At 37.2% G+C, this 22,527-nt stretch overlaps 2 protein-coding genes across 6 annotated transcripts in view; one reads left to right on the top strand and one right to left on the bottom strand.

Moving 5' to 3' along the window:
• The window catches only part of shroom4 (shroom family member 4), a 39,716-nt gene extending 31,507 nt beyond the window's left edge, over nt 1-8,209 (bottom strand). The window contains exons 1-2 of one of the 3 annotated variants that reach the window (XM_059528459.1): nt 7,819-7,957; nt 1,299-1,413 (exon numbers count right to left, since the gene is read on the bottom strand). Coding sequence is in view for 2 of the 3 variants with exons in the window: in XM_059528442.1 (XP_059384425.1) it covers nt 7,819-7,944 (126 nt within the window). In the remaining variant the exon portion in view is untranslated. Of the gene's footprint in view, nt 1-1,298; nt 1,414-7,818 lie in introns of all 3 variants that reach the window. The other 2 variants (XM_059528442.1, XM_059528432.1) reach the window with 2 other exon arrangements.
• Nucleotides 8,210-11,772: 3,563 nt separating this feature from the next.
• Nucleotides 11,773-16,201, top strand: cmtr2 (cap methyltransferase 2). 3 transcript variants are annotated; one of them, XM_059528422.1, is made up of 3 exons: nt 11,773-11,859; nt 13,566-15,392; nt 15,471-16,201. In XM_059528422.1, exons 2-3 carry the CDS (start codon nt 13,605-13,607, stop codon nt 15,831-15,833), a joined length of 2,151 nt encoding a protein of 716 aa, XP_059384405.1. In that variant the 5' UTR covers nt 11,773-11,859; nt 13,566-13,604; the 3' UTR covers nt 15,834-16,201. The 3 variants fall into 3 exon arrangements, with proteins under 3 accessions (XP_059384405.1, XP_059384392.1, XP_059384397.1); XM_059528409.1 differs by having other exon boundaries at nt 13,566-16,201; XM_059528414.1 differs by having other exon boundaries at nt 11,787-11,863; nt 13,566-16,201.
• Nucleotides 16,202-22,527: the final 6,326 nt, after the last annotated feature.

Genomic DNA, 22,527 nt, shown 5'->3' with positions numbered 1-22,527 from the left:
AGCAAAAAATAAGTGGGGGGCATAGCTTGATCACTGAAATAAGACCAAAACAACACCTAATCCGAACACATAAGTACATGTTAAACATTGTACAGCACTGTAAAGATCACCTCATTATCCTGACAGCACTATTACAATTACAGCGGTCATGCATTAAAAACGAACAAATTAAAAATGACCAAATTACACTTACAAAATTGTTTTAAGGAATAGTTCTTCCAAAAATGGAAAAACTGGAAAAAAAAATAATTGAATCATCCTTATGAAACTTAAGAGCTTTTTCTGTAGCTCTTAAGTGTAATTTGAGGCAAATGGCATACGCATGCATATATATATATAAATGACAAGAGGAAAATTTGAATACTGAACAATTTACATTCAAAAGATATAGGATTTTACAGTGCTTTTTGATAATTTTGGAGCGAACCATGTCAGTTGTTATTGTGAGCTAAAACTATTAAAATAATTTTCAGTAACTGAAATAAATAAATGTCATAGTTTCAAAATATCATATAAAACACATCAAATTATACAAATTATCACTGTGAGAACTGAGAAGTGTTTCCAAAACCTCCAAATAAAATTACGCAAACAAGAATAAAGCAGAAACTAAACATATTCACTTTGTTAGGTAACACAGAAAGAAAAAAATCAGGACAACATTTATCACCACTGTTGGACATTTCCACAAACATCCCAAAGTGATCAATCATGCTTTAGAGGTGCACTGGGAAAACCTCCACCTTTTGATGCACGTCCAGAAACAGCAGTGTGTGCGCTCTCATAACAAGGTCTCTTTCCTCGAGAGGTGAGAAACCATTTTTGAAGTGCCGCTAAATATTGTCTGTTTTACCAAAGTTCAGCAATAGGCAAATTAAAGGAACATCAAACCACTTCCCAGTGCACATGGCACTAATACATGAGGTACAATCTCGAATCCGAATGCTCCCAAGTCTGGAAGTTCGACATGCTCTACATCACCCCATCGCTCTCCATTATGGCTTCAATTGCAAATATTGAGCATATAGCAGGCCTCGTTTCCGAAAAAGACAATGGTGGATGTCAGAGAGTCAGCAACCTTTGGACCGAAGTTAACTTGGATTGATCCATCACTGTCATAGCAGACATGGTGAGAGGAGGGGCATCATGATGGCTCAATTTAAGACCTGTCATCCCTCAGCTTCCTGCCATTTATGAATAAGGCTATAGTGAGTCTTTTAATGCCGTAATGTGTGTGAAGTGCCCTCGTCCCCTCAGCTAACCTCCTACACACACGAATCCCCCTCCCCCAGACTCACCTCCCTGGGAGCAAAGAGGACTTTGGAGTGGTTTTGACGGCTGGTTGAGCCCAAATGTTGGATACGAGGTTGGCCGACAAGCTTTTGGTGGAAGCGTTTGATGTGGTCAGGTCTCCTGCAGAACACAGATGAAGTTTGAAAACGGACTCCCTGATTATCATTTACCATGTGTCTTCACAGAAGATTCTGAAGACCACAAACTTGCATTTCATCAGACTGAGGTTAAACGGTAAGTTTGTAATTATACCAAATTAGCAAAGACATAATCATCTCCATGCAGGCCGGCGATCAGTTACAATCTTGAACAGTCCAATCCCAAAAATCTTATGATTAACAATAGGTTTGAGTGGGAAAATGTTGTGTCAAAGAATCACATTTTTAGGGATGCACTGATATTGAAATTGAGGTAAGATAAAAAAAAATTGTCTTCATATCAGGGTCGATAACCAATAACCGATATTAAAATTATATACAACTTAAAATTAATTACAAGAAAGCAACCATTCTAAATGTCAAACAAACAGTTCAAACAGTATTAAAAATTTATATTGACATTTAGATTTATTAAAGAATACATTTCAATATGATTGAGTTATAATATGATTAGACAAACTTTGAGTGAACATTAGATGAGAGATAATGCTTGAACAAATTAAATAAATAGGGCAAAAAATGCAAAAATAGTAGAAATGAGCATACACAATTATGCTGCAAATATCAGCGGATATATGAATGACATAACATTGATGAGACCTTTAAATAAAAAAGATAAAATAAAATGTCTGATAGCCTGTCCACATCAAATGTCTAATAACAAATATATTGTGAATCCCTATTTGTTTGTAATATTTTTTCTCTTTTTCTCCTCTCACATTATTTGTAAATTTCCAAGGATTACAAAATTTTCTAATATTTCAAAAATAGAGTTTACTTGGTATAGTTTACATTATACATTACATTGTGTAACATCACATAACATATGACTATACTTAAAGAAAGGGGATCAGAATAAAAATAAGAGGTTATCAAAATATAACATAAACATCAATTATCCCCAAGTAGTAAAGCATAATTAGCAAAAAAGTCACTCAGATTTTTCACATGATAGCAATATTACAACCACCATTAAGAGTTTTACATTTACAACCAAAACTCAAAGAGTAAAGAATATTCCAGTTATTAACAATTCCAATATTATCATAGCATGATAAAGATATCATTATAAAATCATATTGCCAGGTCAGTCCCGATACACTAAAACCTTTCCTATTCCATTTAAGCATTCACTCAGAGAACAAACACACATGCCTCACTGATTAGAAGTCCTGTCACTCCCAGCTCTGTTAAGAGACCATGTGGAAACACTGCTGAGTGTTTGTGGTGGAGGGGCTCAGGCAATAAGACCCCAATATCTCTTCCACCATCAAAGCCTCGCTGCCCAAGGCAAAGGCAATGGGAGCCAAGCTCACATTCCGGTCACATATCAGATCCTTCCCACACCCATAACCAGCTGTGGACTTCACCACAATCAACACATCGTTCAAAACAAACAGCTTTTTATCAAATAATCAAAGAAACAATTTATTTACTCTATTAAATCCAATTGCAATAACAGTGGGAAAAGGAAGCATTACCTCTTCTAACCGATGAGCTGCACACAGCAGTCCAAAACTGATATGATTTAACTTTGGGAAGCTATCCAGAAACAGAAGTATGCAGTTACTGAGTAACAGAATTGGGGAAGTAAATCCACTTTAAACAAAAATCATATTAAATGACGGGATGATAAAAATGGAAGTAGAAGTGGAAAATCGCTTCAAATAGAGTGCAACAGTTGGGTTCTGGAAGCAAAAATAAATTAGTTTTCTCCATAGAGCAATGGATTTTTAACAATAATTGTAAAAACAATTCTGGACAGCCCTACCATGATCTTTGAGGTTGTTAACGTCATATGCATCTGCAGATGCAACAGTTAAATAAAATAAAATGATTTGATATATTTTGCAATTATTTATATTTGTTCCAAATTTGAGTACTCACAGTGTTTCATGGGATGAGTAGTTCATTCCTCGTAAAATCTAATTTAATATAATTTTTCATTTTCAAATAATTTCTGGCTTTGAATCAAAGTTAGTTATGCTGTGATTCATCTCTGAACTGTTTGGTTAAGTGCATGGTTTAAAATTTATGGAGAGACTAAATGGAATAAATGGGGGGAAAAAAACACTTCCGGAATTAAAGTAGTTATAAAAAAAACAAGCAGTCAGTGTTCCGCTGCACTGTGAGCTTAAACTGCCAGCAAACTTAAAACATTAACATTTTGCCCTAGTAAAACATTTCCATCTCTCTGTCCAAAATCTTCTTTCTTTCACCTCAAAAATTCCAGCGCCTGAGAATAAGTTCCACTGGCCGATTAGGAGTGGGAAGAGAGGGATGACTGGAGTGCCATGTTGTCTACATAAACTTCATAGCAGAAAAAGAGAAAGGCAAGGAAATGCACACTGTTTCCATCTCTACTTTAACTGAAGAACAAAAAAAAGAGGGGGAATGCAACGAGGGATGATTAACAAAGTGGTGAGGGGGCAGCAACAATGAGGTTTTTAGACATAAATCAGCCTGTTCTTCATGTTCAGTCAATGCCCATTTCAATGCAAAAGTCTTTGAGGTTTTTTTAAGGGGGGGGGGTACATGTTTACATGCATTTTCACAAGTCTGGCAGTTGTTTTGTCATGCACTGGCCAAGTTGCTTTGAAACCCCTAAAAAAGTTCAACTCAAAATTAGGGATGTAAGATCACTTCAGTTCATTTGAATTCCAACTTTCAGACTTTAAGGTTCCACAAAAGATACCTAATATGTCCAGTCACTGTTTGTTGTTGATAAATCTTGATACCATTGTATCTGCTTGCTGATGCCTGAGGTAAGAATGACCCATCATGGGATTTTAATGGGAGCATGTTGAACACCTGGGGGTTAGTGTTGTGTCTGGCCTTGGGCACCAGGTCCTTATGTTTGCTGTTTGAGATAAATGTCTACAGAGACCACTGGGGGTTCAAAATAATGCCCTTAGGGTGCAAAGAAGATAGGATCAGAGAGCAGAACACACAAACATGTAGGTTGTGTTCTGCCTCCAAATCAGATGGAAAAACTATCAGTGTAAGCAGCAGCAACTGGAGCCATGTGCCCCAGAAGGCTAATGCAAACACAGATAAACAATGAAATCCAACGCTGAGGGAGCCTCTGTATATCAGATTTATGATGACATCCAAATAAAGTCCTCACAAGTGAGAGAAGCAGGTAGACACAGATGCAGAGTTATGCATTGGACCAAGCATGTGTTTCAGTTTAAGCGTTTAACAAGTCCAGCAAGTGAATGCGAGGTTATCAGATTGGCCATGATTCAACCCCCAGGAAACCAGGGGTTGACACTTACTGAGAACTAACCAGCCAGCTACAAAGCCTCACTCATCTCTGGTGCTTCGCTTAAAATTATATTGCGCAATATTACAAAATGAAATCCCAACACTGCTTTCAACAACTCAGTTTTATCTCAGAACCATTAAGGCAATCTTCATCTTGAATGCATTTTGATCCTGCTGGCGATTCATTGAGAAACAAATATCAAGTGACATGTAAATGTCAAAAGCCTGGAAGTGATAAAAGCGACCATATCACTGCTAAAGTGCCAAAAGTTAAAGCACATTAAATTAAACACAGCAGAGCTAAGAAAATACATTTTACCAACTACACAGCCAAACCAGACTCAACGCACATTACAAGTTATCAAGAAGTTGAGCACCAGCATAAACAGCTGTAAACTCCTAAGACACGCTGAAAAGGCACTAATCAAATTAATTTCTTCCTTCTGTCAGAAAATAAATACCAGCCTCCCGCTCAAGACCCCCACTCCCTCCTCCCCACTGACTGAGGGGGCAGAGTCTGGAAATGTGATCTCTGGGGGTCTTGTAGGGGTGCACGATTTTGAGAAAAAACTTTGCGGTTTTTCTGACAAATATTGCGATTGCGATGCGATTTTCGATTTTTGCGTTCAATACTTTTAAGTGCATAAAACCTAAAATTATGAATAAAATATGTTGTTACTTTTACGACACAGAGGGTTAAATAAACTACATACATAGTTATTGAGGTAGTTATTGAGGTAATGAGATTGTTTGATGCTTCGTGATTATTAAATACCTGAACCTAAATACCAAAGAATAAGACATAATGGAAATGAACTTAACCACTTGGTCATTTATTTTTAAATTTAACAATCTTAAACACTGAAAAATAGAAAATGAATTCTTATTAGATTTAGATTTACAATTAGAAAAACAAAATAATTCTGTAGTCCACTGCCATTTACTGAACATGAAACTGTTATATTGCACAGTGCACACACATTTTAAAATAACTGAGACTGTATTCAGGGGAATCATTTCTTTTGCGATATAACGTGTTATAGCCGTCGTGATTTCAATGTGCCTTCTTGAGGACTTTTCATATGGCGTAACAGAAGCGAATGCAGTTTTAATGCTTGGTTGCTTACTTTTTCCATGGCTAGTCGTGGCTTCGTCTTCATCCACATTTTTTGTGCATGCATCATATTGCTGCAGGAACGCGAGATTCGACCATTTTGATTGGCTAATAGGTTTGTCACTCAAATGTCAGAGGCGGGGGAAAAAACCTCAGACTCCTGAGGTTAGGTTATTGCGGGAGTTAAAACCTCAATATCGATGCGATAAAGGTTAATCGTGCAGCCCTAGGGTCTTGTCCCCCAAAACTTCTTCATTTAAGAAAAATAAATCAAAACTTTTTATTCAAATGACGTTGGAGAGGATATGGGGGGGGGGGGGGGGGTAAAACATGATTCCCTTTAAGGAAAAAACACTAATTGGAAAAGATGGTTGTTAGTTATAGGTGGGTTATATATATATATATATTTAACCCACCTACATATAAATTAACAACTATTTATTTATTTTGAGAAAATAAATTTGCTTTTTTCAGTTATTTGCATTATGATGCATTTAAAGGGTTAGTTCACCCAGATAGCAAATTTATGTAATTAATAACTTACCCTCATGTTGTTTCAAACCCGTAAGACCTCCGTTTATCTTCGGAACACAGTTTAAGATATTTTAGATTTAGTTTAGATTTAGATTAGATGTGAACCGTTTAAAACGATTAAGTTCGATTTGGTGAACTGAATGATTCGTTCGCGAACCGGATATCCAGCTGCTTTGTTTTGAACTCTCTCACACAACAGACACGGAAGAGAAGACAATGCTGAATAAAGTCGTCGTTTTTGCTATTTTTGGACCAAAATGTATTTTCGATGCTTCAAAAAATTCTAACCGACCCTCTGATGTCACATGGACTACTTTGATGATGTTTTTCTTACCTTTCTGGACATGGACAGTATACCGTACACACAGCTTCAATGGAGGGACTGAGAGCTCTCGGACTAAATCTAAAATATCTTAAACTGTGTTCCGAAGATAAACGGAGGTCTTACGGGTTTGAAACAACATCAGGGTAAGTTATTAATTACATAAATTTGCTATCTGGGTGAACTAACCCTTTAAAGTGTGCATTTGAACTCGTTATTACTAATTATTTTGTTTAAAAAAAAAAAATCATTGTACATGAGTAAGTTCCTATCCTATACAAGGGCTTTATCTAAATTACTGCACAGTACCACAATCTCAGTTGGTTTTACACACTAAAGATGAAGTTAATGAGCTGATGACACAAAGCAGCAAGCAAGAGTCATGGTGTGCACAGAGGAAGCCCTGAGACATCTCGAAGACTGATCATTATTGCTACAGCCTTATTTTCATAATCCCACAACCTATTTCTATATAAAAACAACAATAAACTCAGCTTTTGAATGCAGATGCAGTTTCTATAAAGCAAGATGGGCAATGTAAGTGCAATTTAATTAATTTAATGACAAGTGATGCAAATAATACATACAAAATGTATAAATTAATACTTATGTCACACAAATCTCAGTGTAAAACACAAATTATTTAAGATAGCTGTAAACAGATTTTGGATATGATGTTAGCAGGAATGACTTTGACCAAAACTCATGAAAGTAAATAGCTAAGGAGTACTTTGTGCAGAAGTCCAGGTCACTTCAGCTGTGTCCAGTAAGTGTGCTGTAGAAATCTGTCTCTTATAAAAACACTGATTATACATTCATTTATTTTGGTTTTTATGGATCTTGAAAAGTCAATGGTTCACAGATCTCATGAGATTCATGATCTGCCGTTTGTGAAACTAGTAATTTAGCAAGAGCTTTAAGGTTGCTGTTGTTTATATCCATGTCCATTTCCTCACCACTAAGTTTTTACAAAGTTCCCAAACATCCACGAGGGCACCATTACAATTCATCCAAGCATAAACAGTGCGTTTAAACTTTCAGCAGAATGTAATCAAATGTTTGGATATAATCAGTAAGACGCACACTAGCATATAGGAAGGGTTTCTAACTTTTGTAAACTCCTGTCTTACTTTAGTAATGATGAGCGGCTCGCCGTGCTCTAGTCCTCCTTTCAGAGTGAATCCCCACGGAGCGCCTCCATTCAGTTGTACATGGATGTGCTGGAAAGACACCAGTTGCTCAACGGTCTCCATCATGACTTCTGTGCTTTCAGCTCCGTCCGGTCGCCATGCAATCACGACCCAACTTCATCACGACAACCGGACACTCCAGACATGAGAGGACAGGCGGTGGGCTGGCCGGTGATGGGCTTTCCGTGGACTGTTAACGGAGGAAGTGCTTGAAAATGAAGAGTGGATTTGACTGGCAGATGGAACGGCCAATTAGAAGAGCGCGTCGCTCTATCTGACCAATAAAATCGTGCCATGGGCAGGCTTTTTATCCACCGCTGCATTGTCCATTGTATGACTGTCTGGGAAAATTCAGGCCGTTATCAACTCTTGGGTCTTAACTTTCAAACTACAACGGCTGTAATTTACAGTTAATTGAAATGTTCCCCAATCGTGAGATTTTTACAGACATCAGCCCAGAAGACAATTGAAATAAACAAGCAACTCTTATTACGTTACTCTCCCATTATTATTTCATCTCTGTTATGTGAAATTATAACTTTTTTTGTTAAATCGATTTTTTTTTTGTAAAAAACAAAAAGAAAGAAAACCGGAGAATTGTTTTCTCTTTTTAACTAACGTTAATGAGGTGTGAAAAAAACAAAACTAGTGCAGAAAATGCAATAATGTAAGCTGTAGGAAAAACATGAATAAGATAGCTTGTATATTTTAAATTAATATACATTCAACTTAAATAGAGAGTAATTACAACCCTCTAAAAAAATGCAAATGTGACTTCAAGAACATGTAAACAATTTTTTACCAAAAAGTCTGTTAAACCTTATACAAGCAGTAGAGAGAGGAGTAGAAAAGGCCACTTGGAGGAGCTGTTGTTTCATGTGTTGTAGAAGTGTGACATGCTGTGGTGTCAAACTGTATTTGAACTATTTAGTAAAAGTTAAGCCTGCAGCAAGCTTATGTGATCAAAGCTTCAGGATGAGCACTTACCTTTCTTTACTAATCATTTCCACATTGATGAGCAGCTATTTCCTTATCCATTCAACTATGTGAATGACATGAGTCCAGTGATGTCCAATTTGTCATGTTGTAAAGACATCTGCATTCAGCTATTAAGCTGGAAACCAAATGATCAGAGACTGCAAAAGCATGTCTAAATCAATTACCCGTCAAGCACACGAGTGTGAAGAGAGTATGTTTAGTAACACACACTCACACACTACGCTTGATCAGCCAATTATCTGAGGAGTGTGACTGAAGAGTCATAAAAATCCTAATATTAAACAAAAAATATGCAACTATAGTGATGTACTGTACAATTCACAGAACATTCAAAAAGTTTTTTATTTAAGATTAATACATGCAATATATACATATATATATATAGAGAGAGAGAGAGAGAGAGAGAAAGTGCTGTAAAATGTCATTTTCGAAATTGTACAAAAATACAACAAAGATTATCGGTTTTCAAATTTCAGGCTTTATGCTTCAAATGTATTTTTTTTTCAGACTGGTTTTAAAAGAAGGGGAAAATACAAAGCCAAAAACAAGACATTATAATTAACATTTCAGGTCAGACCCTATAAAGCACAGGCCAACAGGGAGCAACCTTTCTGACACTGACAGTATGATGTGCTGCAATTTTCATCAAAGAGCTTTTCTCAACATGCTCTCCTTTCTCATTTTAGCAGTGGTACAGTCCTACAGAACATGCAGGGTACAAATCTGAACATGTACTAGAACAGAACACTGATCACCACATTAACAGTCCCTCAACGTGACTCAACGTGTTAAAGTGAACAAGGTATAGACCCATATAAGTAAGTAAGCAGTAATTTACCAGGCACTTTAATCCAGAGTGACTTTCAGTATATTTATTACAGGGAAAATCCCCCTGAGCAACCGGGGGTTAAATGCCTTCCTCAAAGGCACTGTGGTGATAGCTCATGGCTCTCTTTCTTTGGACGGATGAAGCCAGCAACTTTCCAATTACAGCAATAAGACATTACAATTAAGAACCATAACATGTTCTCTCATTACCCTGCTTGTGTTTATCGGTCTCTTAGCATTCTGGATTCTAATCAACATAAGCGTGCCACTTTAATGCATCTCTCATACACATGAATGAACAGCCATATGAGCCAGTTGAACGCACATGCAAGCACAAGCGCAAGTGCCCTCACGTCGATTAATACACTTGAGCACACATGTACTTTTATGCATGACAGCACCCACACATCAGCTCAGCTGTATTCGGTCATCTTAATGCTGCTCATTTTGACACTGATGTATCATAATTAGTTGGCATAGGAACAATATCTATTTGTCTATATTTCTATAAAATGTTTTGGTGTACCATCACTCTTTCTTTTCATTCTCTTTCCTTTCATTGACACCTTAAACATAGGTCTGAATTTCTCCAGTGAACCTTTTTCTGTTTCTTGGGCATTTACTGTAAGCAATGGGGTCAGAATCTGCCTGACACCATGGCAATAAACCTCTCCATACATGCGAGCAGTTTATCATCTCCATAGTAATGATCTGACCCTGGCAAATTACTGTGCCTTAAATTCACACTTGCACAGGCAGTTATATGGCCACATACTTCTAATATGCTGAGCCTGGGGAAATTTCTCTGCATCGCTCTTATCTCTGCTCACACACATTCCTATCGCTTACTGGCAATATTTTCCCCCCATTTTCTATGGGTGACATGATTTGAATTCAATACATTTTGTTGGTTAAAACTCAATTTGTTGTGTGGCATGCTGCTTTATAAATCAAAGGACAGTGGATGTTGCTTAACAAATAGTGCAATCTGTTTTATATGTAAGAGGGGTTCGTTTAAGACATTCAATGGCACAAAACACAGATATACACACTATTTAATGCAATAGCAAATTGTACTCATGAAGCATACCTATATGCTTATATCTATGTAAACATATATCAAATATATACACATATCAGTTTAAAAGTTTAAGGTCAGTAAGGTTTATATAATAATAATAATAATAATAATAATAATATTCAAAATGTTGGTCACCATTGACTTCCACAGTATGGGAAAAATACAGATTGGTTACACGTTCTTCAAAATATCTTCTTTTGTGTTCAGCAGGAGAAAGAACTATTGTGGGTGAACGATCTCCTTAATGTCTTTAAAAAATGGCACTGACACCAAACTTTTGTCTATAACAGCATGTTATTTATGGATATGATTATTAGAATATGTAAAGATAAAGGACAAACCAAATAAGTCTATATGCATAATACATTCATAGACTACAACAACATAACAGATATTATCAAAGAATTCAAGTACTCACAGAATACAAAATAAACACAGTTAAAGAGCCTATTTGTCTGGTTGTCTTCATAAGATTGTGGCTATATGAAGAATAGGAATTTTGCTTTCAGTGTGTGGTCGTGGTATTCCCTTCATTAAGGGGACCAAGTTTGACCTTGTGGAGACATTTTTTGTACTAGTGAAGAAACAAGCTATAGGCCTATGTCATACATAATTAAGTTTGTTGAACACCTTAAAATGCGGGGGGGGGATTGTGAGTGGTAGGTTTAGGGTTAAGGGGATAGGAAAAAAATCAGTTTGTACAGTATAAAAACCATTATGCCTATGGGATGTCCCCAGAAATGTGTGTGCCTGTGTGTGTTTGTGTGCTTGTAAGATTTGTAAAAGTGGGGTAAGAGAGTAAATTAGGATGCATTAGAAAACCAATAGATGAGATCAGTCATCGATTTTATGTTTCAGTCATCGATTTTTTTTTTTTTTTTTTTTTAATTTCTCACTATAGACATAGAAAAACATTAACAATTTAATTGCAACATCTCAATTTAGAATTCACATTAACAAAACTACAAAGCGTCTCTCGCTGAAAGTCACTCCCCTTCCTGTCACAGCCGAGCTTGAGCGAGCGTCGCGCTGCAGCACAAGTCATGCGCGAGGAAGCCAGAAACCGTGCAGAGGTTGGTAAGCACAGGCAGGTCTCATTCTGTTAGTAGCTTGACAACGATGATAAACTTTAACTCAAAATAATATTATAAGATGTTTTTTAGTGATCCAGGTCAATTTATCAGGCTGTAATCGACACATCGCATTTTTCTTTAAATCTTCCCCAAACTAGCCATTATAACACTTGCAGTAATAGTGTTCATCTGCCAACACTTTCGGATATTCGGTTGATGTGAAGAAAATGCATCCGTTTAATATAATAGCAAAATAAGGATCATGAATCAAAGTCTATATTTTTTAGCGATGCTTTTATTTTCATTTCTAAGATACATAGCCACCTTAGCTTGTTTTGCTAGCTGTTATTAACGTTAGCCAGAAACTGTACAATCAACGACAAAAACAAACACACTCCTCAGAAATGTTGGAACACACTGGGGTTTTTCTGCAGTTGTTTGTCTAATGGATTGTTTAATGTGTTTGCGTTTGGTGGTCTGTAAAACACAGAGCAAATCACAAGCTTCTCTGAACGCAGGGAACTGCATCACTGCAAGTAAACATAACATTAGTTGTCACCTTCCTTGAGTAACGTTAATTGAATGTCATGTACAACGGTGTAACAGGCTATACTCCAACTTAAACCGCTTTTTGCCAATTATTTGTGATTGTTGTGCATGTAGCTTTTGTGACTAATATTAAAGGGTTAGTTCACCTAAAAATGAAAATTATGTCATTAATGACTCACCCTTATGTCGTTCCAATCTTCAGAACACAGTTGAAGATATTTTAGATTTAGTCTGAGAACTTTCTGTCCCTCCATTGAAAGTGTATGTACGGACATACATTTTCGAATGTATGTATGTATGAACTGAGGTTTTACGGGTTTGGAACGACATGAGGGTGAGTCATTAATCACATAATTTTCATTTTTGGGTGCACTAACCCTTTAGAGACCACATTATATAAGTGTACTTCTATTTAATGTTAGAATCCATTTCTAGCACATTAAAAATTAACCAGTGAAGGCAAAAATTGTTTTTAAATGATGACACAGTTGACTAGTTACAGGACCTAAGCTTTTCAGTTTGACACAAATTGTAATCCCAAATTGCATAAATTGCCATAAAACATTATTTTAGATATATCGTGGAATACATAATTATTCAGGGCATCCCAAGTAATTCTGACGGACCGTATCAGAGAGATAATGTGCTGTTTGACCCTTTGCCTGTGGGTTTTGCAGTGGCACGTGCACTTTATACATAAGTAATGTGAGCATGCATGCAGAATAGCCTTTATGAGACTTACTGAGCATCACTGTCATGTTAAAGAAAATATAGCTTAGGTTTGTTAATAAGAACTCACTAGAAACATTTCAATGCTTACAAGTGTTAAAGTTAAAGGGATAATTAATCCAGAAAATATCCCCAAATCATTGCTGACTCGAAGTCATGCCATTCCAACCATGTATGACTAACTTTCTGTAATAAATAGAAAAGTACATTTTGCATAATGCCCCCATCCCCCCCCCCCACCCCCACCCATACAATGGAAGTCAGTGGTAACCAAAACTGTCTCCATTCGTCATACATGTTTGGAACCACATGAGAGTGAGTAAATGATGAAATAACTTTCACTTTAAACTCTTCATATACTGCCATGTTAAAGTGCTTATGAAAATCTTAATTGACTGTCCTTTTTTTTTTTTTTTTTTTTTTTACAGTTTTTGAATGTTTGTTGTTGCCAAACATAGTTTTTAAGGATGAACCGGGGCCGTGGAGTGAGAAAAAGAACGGCACCAGAAAAATCATATGCCTTTGAAACATGTAACGAGGAAATACGCGTGGAGATTCACCAGCTCTTCAACAAGGTCAGAAGTTATGTCCCCCCTGCTGGAAAAGAATGGACGTTGCCTGACCCAAGTGTGGTGCTCTGTGATCCTCATGTGAGTCACCCACGTTTGCAGGCTCTGAAACAATCACTAAATGAAGTGAAGAATCAACTCAGCGATAAAGACCTCTCAATATGGCACCAACATACTTGTTTCACCAACCGAGCAGGTAGTGTTACAGCCCACCTTCGCTCTACAACCAATCCAGAGCTGTGCACCCAGGCTTGGGTTAAGTTCTATGAGATCCTAGGGACTTTTAAACTTCTGCCTGACAATGCGTTGAAGAGTGGCGAGATTAACTCCATACACCTGTGTGAAGCCCCTGGTGCCTTCATATCAGCTCTAAATCACTTCCTCAAGACAAGTGGCCTGCATTGTGACTGGAGCTGGATAGCAAACACTCTAAATCCATACTATGAAGCCAACGGACGTGATTGTACTATCACAGATGACAGACTCATCACACACACTCTGCCTTGGTGGTTCTTTGGTTCTGACAACACGGGTGACATAATGCTTCAGAAGCATCTGCTGGAACTGCCGAGATTTGTGAGCAACATGCACAGTGTTGATTTGGTTACAGCAGATGGGAGCTTTGACTGTCAGGGGGACCCAGGGGAACAGGAGAGATTAGTTGCCCCGCTTCAATACTGCGAAGCTGTTTGTGCGCTTCTGCTGTTAGGAACCGGAGGCTCATTCGTCCTGAAGATGTTCACACTGTTTGAACACTCATCTGTCTGTCTGCTATATCTTCTCGCATGCTGTTTCCGTTCCGTGAACGTCTTCAAGCCAGGCACCAGCAAGTCTGGAAACTCAGAACTGTATATAGTGTGCTTGGACTATCAGGCCAAAGAACAAATTCGGCCATTGCTCTCAAAGTTAATCCGTAATTACGGACCAGACCTGGCATCCACAGCGGCGCTCTTTCCCTGCCATTGCATTCCAGACTCGTTTCTAAGTCAGCATGAAGAGATATGCTCTTTTTTCCATGCATTGCAAGTTAACACAATCCAGGAGAACCTCAAGCTTTTTATATGCATGAGTGTAGAACAGCGCAGGCGATTGGAGCAGCTCAGGAAATATGCTGCAGAGTTTTATACAAAACGTTTTAATGTTCACTACCTCCCTCGGAAAAGCTGGGTTTGCCGTGGTGGTGTGGCCAGATGGGTAAAACTCTGTGAAAGGAAGCAGATGGGCTCTTTCAATCAGCGCAAGGAAATGGAACTTCAGGGATGGAAGCAGCGCCTTGCCCAAGGAAATTATGGGCCGTTCATAGAGAGGCACTGTGCAGGGACAGAAGGGTGTGAGAATGTACTTAGTGGCCCACTGGATGAGTGCGATTTGGGAGCCTGGTTTGCCCTTGAGGGAGCTGCCCTGCCGAAAGTCTGCAGTTCCACATTCTGTGACCAAGAAATGCTAGACTTCCTGAATGGAGCTCTGGAGGAGAACCTGAGGGTCAAAGCGGCAAATCATTCTGACAGAGCTTTGCCAGTATGCAGCTCCTGCAGCATTGACTCCCCTGTAGGCATCTTATCTGAGATTTGCAGCCATCCTGATGTGACATCTTGTTTGGTGCTGGGAAGCCAGTCTTGGTGTGACGGCACACTTGTAGGCGTTAAACTGCAGCCAGAGTTTTTGCAAGGACCATACTGTTGTGAGGTACAGGATTCCACATTGCACGACGGACAACCAGACTATCAATTTGAGCTTCTGTACACTGTGCTTTTTGCTCTGCAGAAACAGCATCAGGGATCGGCCCTGGTGATTCCCTTATGTTCTGTTTTAACACGCTTCACCTCCGGCCTGGTTTTCACACTCCACCTGTGCTTCCGTTACATCACATTCCACTGCTCTTCTGGTTGGCCTCCTGCTGCTCTTGTGTGCGTAGGTTTCTCTCCACCATCAGGACTTCCCTGGCTGCTGGACTTTCTCCGGGACGTTTTGGAGAAGATGAAAAAAGTTAAGCTTGAGCTGGGCAGGCAGATTCTGCAGTTTGTACCTTTAGAAGAACTTCTCAGGGGGGAATTACCTCGCTTCCTGTCTTCCTTCAATACTGCTGTTGTTCGACAGCAGCTACACATGCTGATGCAGGTTGAATAGAGCATATACTGTATGCTTGTATTCCCTAAAATTACTTTTCAGTTGGACTACATTTAAGTATAGTAATGCCTCAGTTTACTTCAATTGAATCTGTAGCCTCAGCTTGTTCCCGTGCCAAAGTGGATATGGGATATACTGGTACACAGAATTATTTTGTTTTATGTATTTATACTGGGGAGAATAACTTTCTTTAATCTTGAATGTGCTGCATATGACTAAGGATTTTTTTTAGGTATATTTATGTAACAGTATGTGCGGTTCAAAATGTTTATTTTAGTATTTATGTTTCAAAACACTAGAAATGATATGTGTTGCCTTGATCCATTTGTCTGTCATGGCTCATTTATTAAAACGTTTTCTTTAATGCATATTTTGAGTGTTTTTATGAAAATATCCAGTTGTTGTTACCAGAAATAACAGAAACTGTTATCAGAGTTTGAGGTATAATGGTACTATATGCACATAATGTCTAGTAATATATGGAGGAGTACATCATATTTACATTTGACAACTGTGCAATTGTATTTATTATGAGTTTTTAATATTTTGTATTGTATAGCATTGTTTTCCAATTCCAAAAAAGTGTGGATTGATTAATTAATTAATTAATGGAAGTTACTTTATGGCTGAAATCTGTAATGCAAAAACTGATTTTAGTTCTGATTCTGGAAAGCTTTCATTTGCAGTGGGGATAGTGACCCCAAAAGACCAAAATGTCAATTTTATTTTAAAATTTGGGACCATTATCAAGAGATTTTTTTTTAATTGATTGATAGATTGAAGTTTGAAGTACATAAAAATAAATTAAAAAAATAATCACAATAGTGGTTAAACACAGTAGGCAAGTGGGAAAAAAATATATATAGAGAGAGAGAGAGAGTCATGGCCAAAAATGTCAACACCCTTGGTAAATATGATCAAAGAAGGCTGTGAAAATGTCTCTGCTTTGTTAATCCTTCTGATCTTTTATTTAAACAATTCACACAAATCTAACCTTTCATTGGATAATAAGAATTTTAAATAGGGGGAAATATCGTTATGAAATAAATGTTTTTCTCTAAAACACATTGGCCACAATTAATGGCACCGTTTTATTCAATGCTCTTTGAAACTTCCATTTGCCAGTTTAACAGCTCTGAGATTTCTCCTATAATGCCTGATGAGGTTAGAGACCATTCCTTCATACAGAATCTCTCCAGATCCTTAAGATTCCTAGCTTCTCCTCTTCAGTTCACCCCACTCACTTTCTATAGGCTTCAGGTCAGATGACTGGAATGTCCATAGCAGAAGCTTGTTTTTGTGCCCAGTGACCCATTTATGTTGTTTTTGAGGTTTGTGTTTGGGTTATTGTTCGGTTGGAAGATCCGAACATGGCCCATTATAAAATGTCCAACAGAGTCTGTCCCTTTTTGATTTTTTTTTTATCTGTTGGTATTTGATAGAATCCATGATGCCATGTATCTAAACAAGACATCCAGGACCTCCAGCAGAAATATAGGCCCACAACATCAAAAATACAGCAGTATATTTCATTGTACACGGGGTACTTTTTATCTCTGTGTTCACCAAACCCATCTTGAGTGTTTGAGCTAATTTTTAGTTTCATCTGACCATAGAAGCCGGTCCCACTTGATGTTCCAGTCGTGTCTAATCACTGAATATGCTGGGGATTGTTTTTGGATGAGCTAGGAGAATTTTTCTTGAAACCCTCCCAAACAACATGTATGTGACAACAATATGTAGGTGCCGTTTGACATTTTTATTTTTTTATTTAAGGTTTTCTGACCCCCGAGACTTTCTGCAATTCTCCAGCTGTGATCTGTGAATTTTTCGGCCACTCCTTACTGTGCATTAGGACGATATAGACACACGTCCTCTTCCAGGCAGTTTCGTAACATTTTATTTTGATTGGAACCCCTCAATTATTGCCCTGATGGTGGAAATGGGAATTTTCACTGCTCTAACTCTTTTCTTAAAGCCATTTCACTAATTTGTGAAGCTCAATTATCTTTTGCTGCACATCAGAAATATATTCTTTGGTTTTTTTTCTCATTGTGATTGATGAATAATTAAGGGATTTTTGGCTTTGTTTTCCCTCCTATTTATATTTATTTTATCCATGGCTGGATAATTTCATGTTCATAATCACCCTGGAGTGCTCAAAATTGTAAATATGAATGGGAATATACTTAAGAGATATTTTACTCATAAGAATTTTTAGGGGTGCCAATAATTGTGTCCAACGTGTTTTTGAGAAAAACATTTATTTCATAACGATATTTCCCCCCATTTAAAATTCTTAATATCCAATGAAAGGTTAGATTTGTCATTTTTTTTAAATAAAAGATTAAAAGGATTAACAATTCAGATTCATTTTCACAGCCTTCTTTGATCATATTTACCAAGGGTGATTATTAATCTGGCCAACAAAGTTTTGTTTGGCAATTCCCTCCTTTCCTTAAATAATGTGACTATTTCAGTGTTCACTCTAAGCTAAAAAAGGTTTTAACAAATAATAGTTAGGTCTGAGCCAAAGGCTGCGAGTTATCTGAATTATAATTTTTTTATGTTGGCAGATGTGATTCCAACTGAGTGATCCAACAAAAGACAGAGAACAGCCTATGGCCATTTTTTCAGACCAGAAATGTGTTTATGGAAATGTCTACACATACTCTACTTGAAGAGGCACTGTCTTAGTCTCATGAAGGTGAATGTTTGCACATATCTGACAAATATTTCAGTTGATGTTCTCATATCATGTCCACACTGAGATTATGTTGTCTTCTCATTTGTTGGATGTGAGGAACTCTGTTCTTATCAACTTTAATTATTTTTGTGTGGATGGATTTCTGCACAGCAAGAGTGAGAATTCTGTACTCGCATCTGCATCTGATCTGTGGATTTCCACTTATCTCCCAATGTTGCTCTCGTCCAACAGTATACACATTCAGCTGTTTCATGCAGTTTACATCTAAACCAGTGCACCAATACACACACAAAACAAAAAGTGAAAGACAGCAGGTCAAAATGAAATCTTGAAAAGTCTTTTTAGAATCTTCACAGTTTAGAAAGAATCTTAACATTAATTTATGTGTCAGTGCAACTTACGATAAAAATTATTTTGCAACTAAAGACTGGTCTACACCCTGGAATGACTCTTGATTGGTAAATTGTAGAATTCTACAGTCAAATATTTTTTGCATAACGATTGCAAGACTTGTAACCTGAAGGTCGCGGGTTCAAGTCTCAGGTCTGGAAAGAACTGTAGGTGGGGGAGTGAATAACCAGCGCTCTCTCCACCTTCAATACCACAACTGAGGTGAGACCCTTGAGCAAGACATCGAAACTGCTCCCCGGGCACCTTGGGATTGGCTGCTCACTGCTCCGGGTGTGTGTTCACTGATGTGTGTGTGCACTTGGATGGGTTAAATGCAGAGCACAAATTCCAAGTATGGGACACCTCACTTCACTTTCACATTTTTAAAAACCTACTCAATATTGTTAAAAAAATAACAATAACAAATTTCAAAATAACAATTTGCTGGTCTTCAGAGGTTTAGACTGATGGTTTGTGCTGGTCTATCAGCCTGGCCAAAGGAAAAATGCTTAAACTTCTCTAAAACTGGCAAACAGACCAGGATGGGAGACTGCCTGAAGCTCTAAGCACCCTTGTTAACATGTATGGGCTGCATTAGCATTTTGATGCAGTAAGACTTGATGAATACAAAACATATACTGGAGTAAATTTTGCACACTACACAGAATTGCAACAGCCTCCTACTGTGCAGGCCTCTAGTGGTTTACAAATGATCAACGTGGACCCACAGTTTGAGTAGAGGATTTCCAAGGATGTTCCTCCCTCAGCCTCATTACAGCATGTCCGTCGAGGACTGTCGGCTTAACTGTTTCTATGAATGCATATTTTCCTAAAATAACTCTGTAATAGATGAATATACTGCATAAATTTAAATGGCACATATTTACAGATGTATAAACATTACATCACTAATAGCTGCACAACATTTGAGATGATTTACTATAATATCTCTCACTGAAATCTTGACATACGCCACACATTCAATATTTAATCCACTGCTGTTAAGGCCTCTTTCTAACGTTACTCTCTTTTAATCTGTCAGGTGCAACCTCCATAACTCTGTGGTTTCAGCACTGAGTTAGCTAGAATGCATGCCAAGACACTGATTCATTAAATAAAGTGTTTTATTTTGTGGAGCGTTTCAATAATTCATCCAACATTTCTTATTAGACGCAGGTTATGTTTGCAGAGCTGCTTTTGTTGAAAGGTAAAATCAGTCTTGTTCGTTTGTGTCATTATATGCGCTCAGTACATTTCTTTTCACATGAACATTTTCCAGACAATATAAATATATGCACCCTCTTTACCGCTGTGTATGTAAAAGTGTGTGTGCGCATGCTCCTGTTCCTCAGAAAAACTGGCCAGCTGTAATTTGGAAAGTTCCACTGCTTTGTGTGTGTGTGAGGAAGCATCCATTACTGTTAGGACTTCAGCCTGAGTACTCTGAGTGGCAGTTTTTGTTTAGTCAGCAGCACACATAACTCTTTCAGAAGACTGACTAAATTGAACCTTTTTAAGCTTTGTTATTTAAACTCAGAGAAATAAATCGTGTTTCTTATGAACTCTTTAAAGGGATAGTTCACCCAAAAATGAAGATTCTGTCATCGTTTACTAACCCTCAAGCTGTTCCAAAAACTGTATGAGTTTCTTTCTTCTGTTAAACACTAAAGAAGCTATTTTGAAGAATGTTGGTAACCAAATAGTTGTTGGTGGCCATTGACTTCCAGAAAAACAAACAAACAAACAAACAAACAGACAAAAAACAGAGAAAGCAACGGCTACCAATTTTTTGGTTGCCTAAATCTTATTTTGTGTTCGGCAAAAGAAAGAAATTTACAAGTTTGAAACAACATGAGGGAGAGAAAATAATGACAAACATGTCATTTTTAGGACTATCCATTTAATCTCTCTTTTCTGCCTTATTAATCAAATGTATTATCTACAATGCAATTAAAAGCAGGTGCTTCAGTGGTTTGTTCCTTTATTTTAAGACATTGTTCACCCAATAAATACATTTGCTGAAAATGTACTCACCCTAGATGAGATGTAGATGAGTTTGTTTCCTCATTGGAACAGATTTGGAGAAATTTAGCATCACATCATTTACTCATCAATGGATCCTATGCAGGGAATGGCTGCTGTCAGAATGTGAGTATCAAACAGCTCATAAAAATATCAAATTCACAAATAATCCACATGTCTCAAATATACCCATTGTCTTATAAAGTGAAAAACTCTTGTGTTTCTCTCTTTGGAACTGTTTTGAACTTTTTTCGCTTGTAAACAGTACTTGATCTGTGCATATTTCATTCTTCATTCAGACAACTTTTTCACTGGAGAAAGCAATGTTATGGATAGAAGACTTGTATTTTATCTGGAAACAATGGCTTGAAGTTAGGACTGATCAGCATGTTGGTTGTAAATATCTTCCATTAACAAAATTAGGCCATAGGTTCTTTAAAGCCCCAGTATATAGATGGTTTTCTAAAATGCTTCAGGTTCTTAAAACCTTTTTGGAACCTTTTATTTTTCATAGTGTTCAGTTGAAGTAATGAGACATGATACACTCATGCATGCATATATGAGTGTGGTTTCCCTGTGCGTGACTTAGCTTGCTGAGTGTGACAATTTTGATGGTCACTTATGCACCATTAATGTTGGTGACATCATGCTCATCACAGATCACATGAATATGGCAGACGTGGCACAGCTTAATCTTGACTTGGGAGAGGATCAAACACATATGTGTGTTCCGCATGCATTCTAGCCAAAATACTGTATAGCCTAAAAACATTATTATCCCTTACATCAGATGAACAACATTCTACATATGTGGGAACATTTGTCAGATGGAATCGTACATCTGATATAGGGAGATTCTCTTTGCTGAGCTCTAATGCTGGAGACATGCCAATCTATTGCATCAGATCATGTTTTGTGGTGGCAGAAGGACAGCCATCACTGTCACTAAGTTGGATTATGGGAAATAGTACCATAGATATTGAAATCTGCTTGTGTATTATTTATTTATTTTGTTGAAACCGCATCTGGTCATAATTTGCATGCATGACCAGATGCAGATATTTATCTGTTATTATTATTGTATTTTATATATTTATTTTTGGCTTGATTTACTGAATGAACATTGTGTAATATGCTTTTTTGAGAATGTTGAACTATGAATATTAGTCAATATGGAATCAGTAAGAAATTAATACTTTTATTCAGCAAGGATGCATTAGAGTGGCATTAAAAACATTGAAAATATTGTTGCAAAAGATTTATATTTTAAATATATTTAAAAAAAAATTTAATCCTGTAAATATATATAACGGTTTCCACAAAAATATTAAGCAGCACAACAACAAACAAAGTTTCTTGAGCACCAAATTATCATTAACATTAGAATGAATTTTCTAAAGGAAAATATTGAAAACTGTATGAGTAATGGCTGTTGAACTTCAGGTTTGCAATCACAAATGAAAATGCAAAAACGTTAAAAAAAAAATCTTACCAACCTCAGTGTCGTGAACATGTTAATATTTTTTCTTTAACATAATCTCTGCCAACCTTCTTACTTGCTCCTTTTTAATCTCT

Source organism: Carassius carassius, chromosome 3, assembly GCF_963082965.1.
Source record: "Carassius carassius chromosome 3, fCarCar2.1, whole genome shotgun sequence".
Classification (NCBI taxonomy): Eukaryota; Metazoa; Chordata; class Actinopteri; order Cypriniformes; family Cyprinidae; genus Carassius; species Carassius carassius.
Note: the sequence above shows the minus strand (reverse complement) of the source record. Positions and strands in the feature narration are given on the sequence as shown.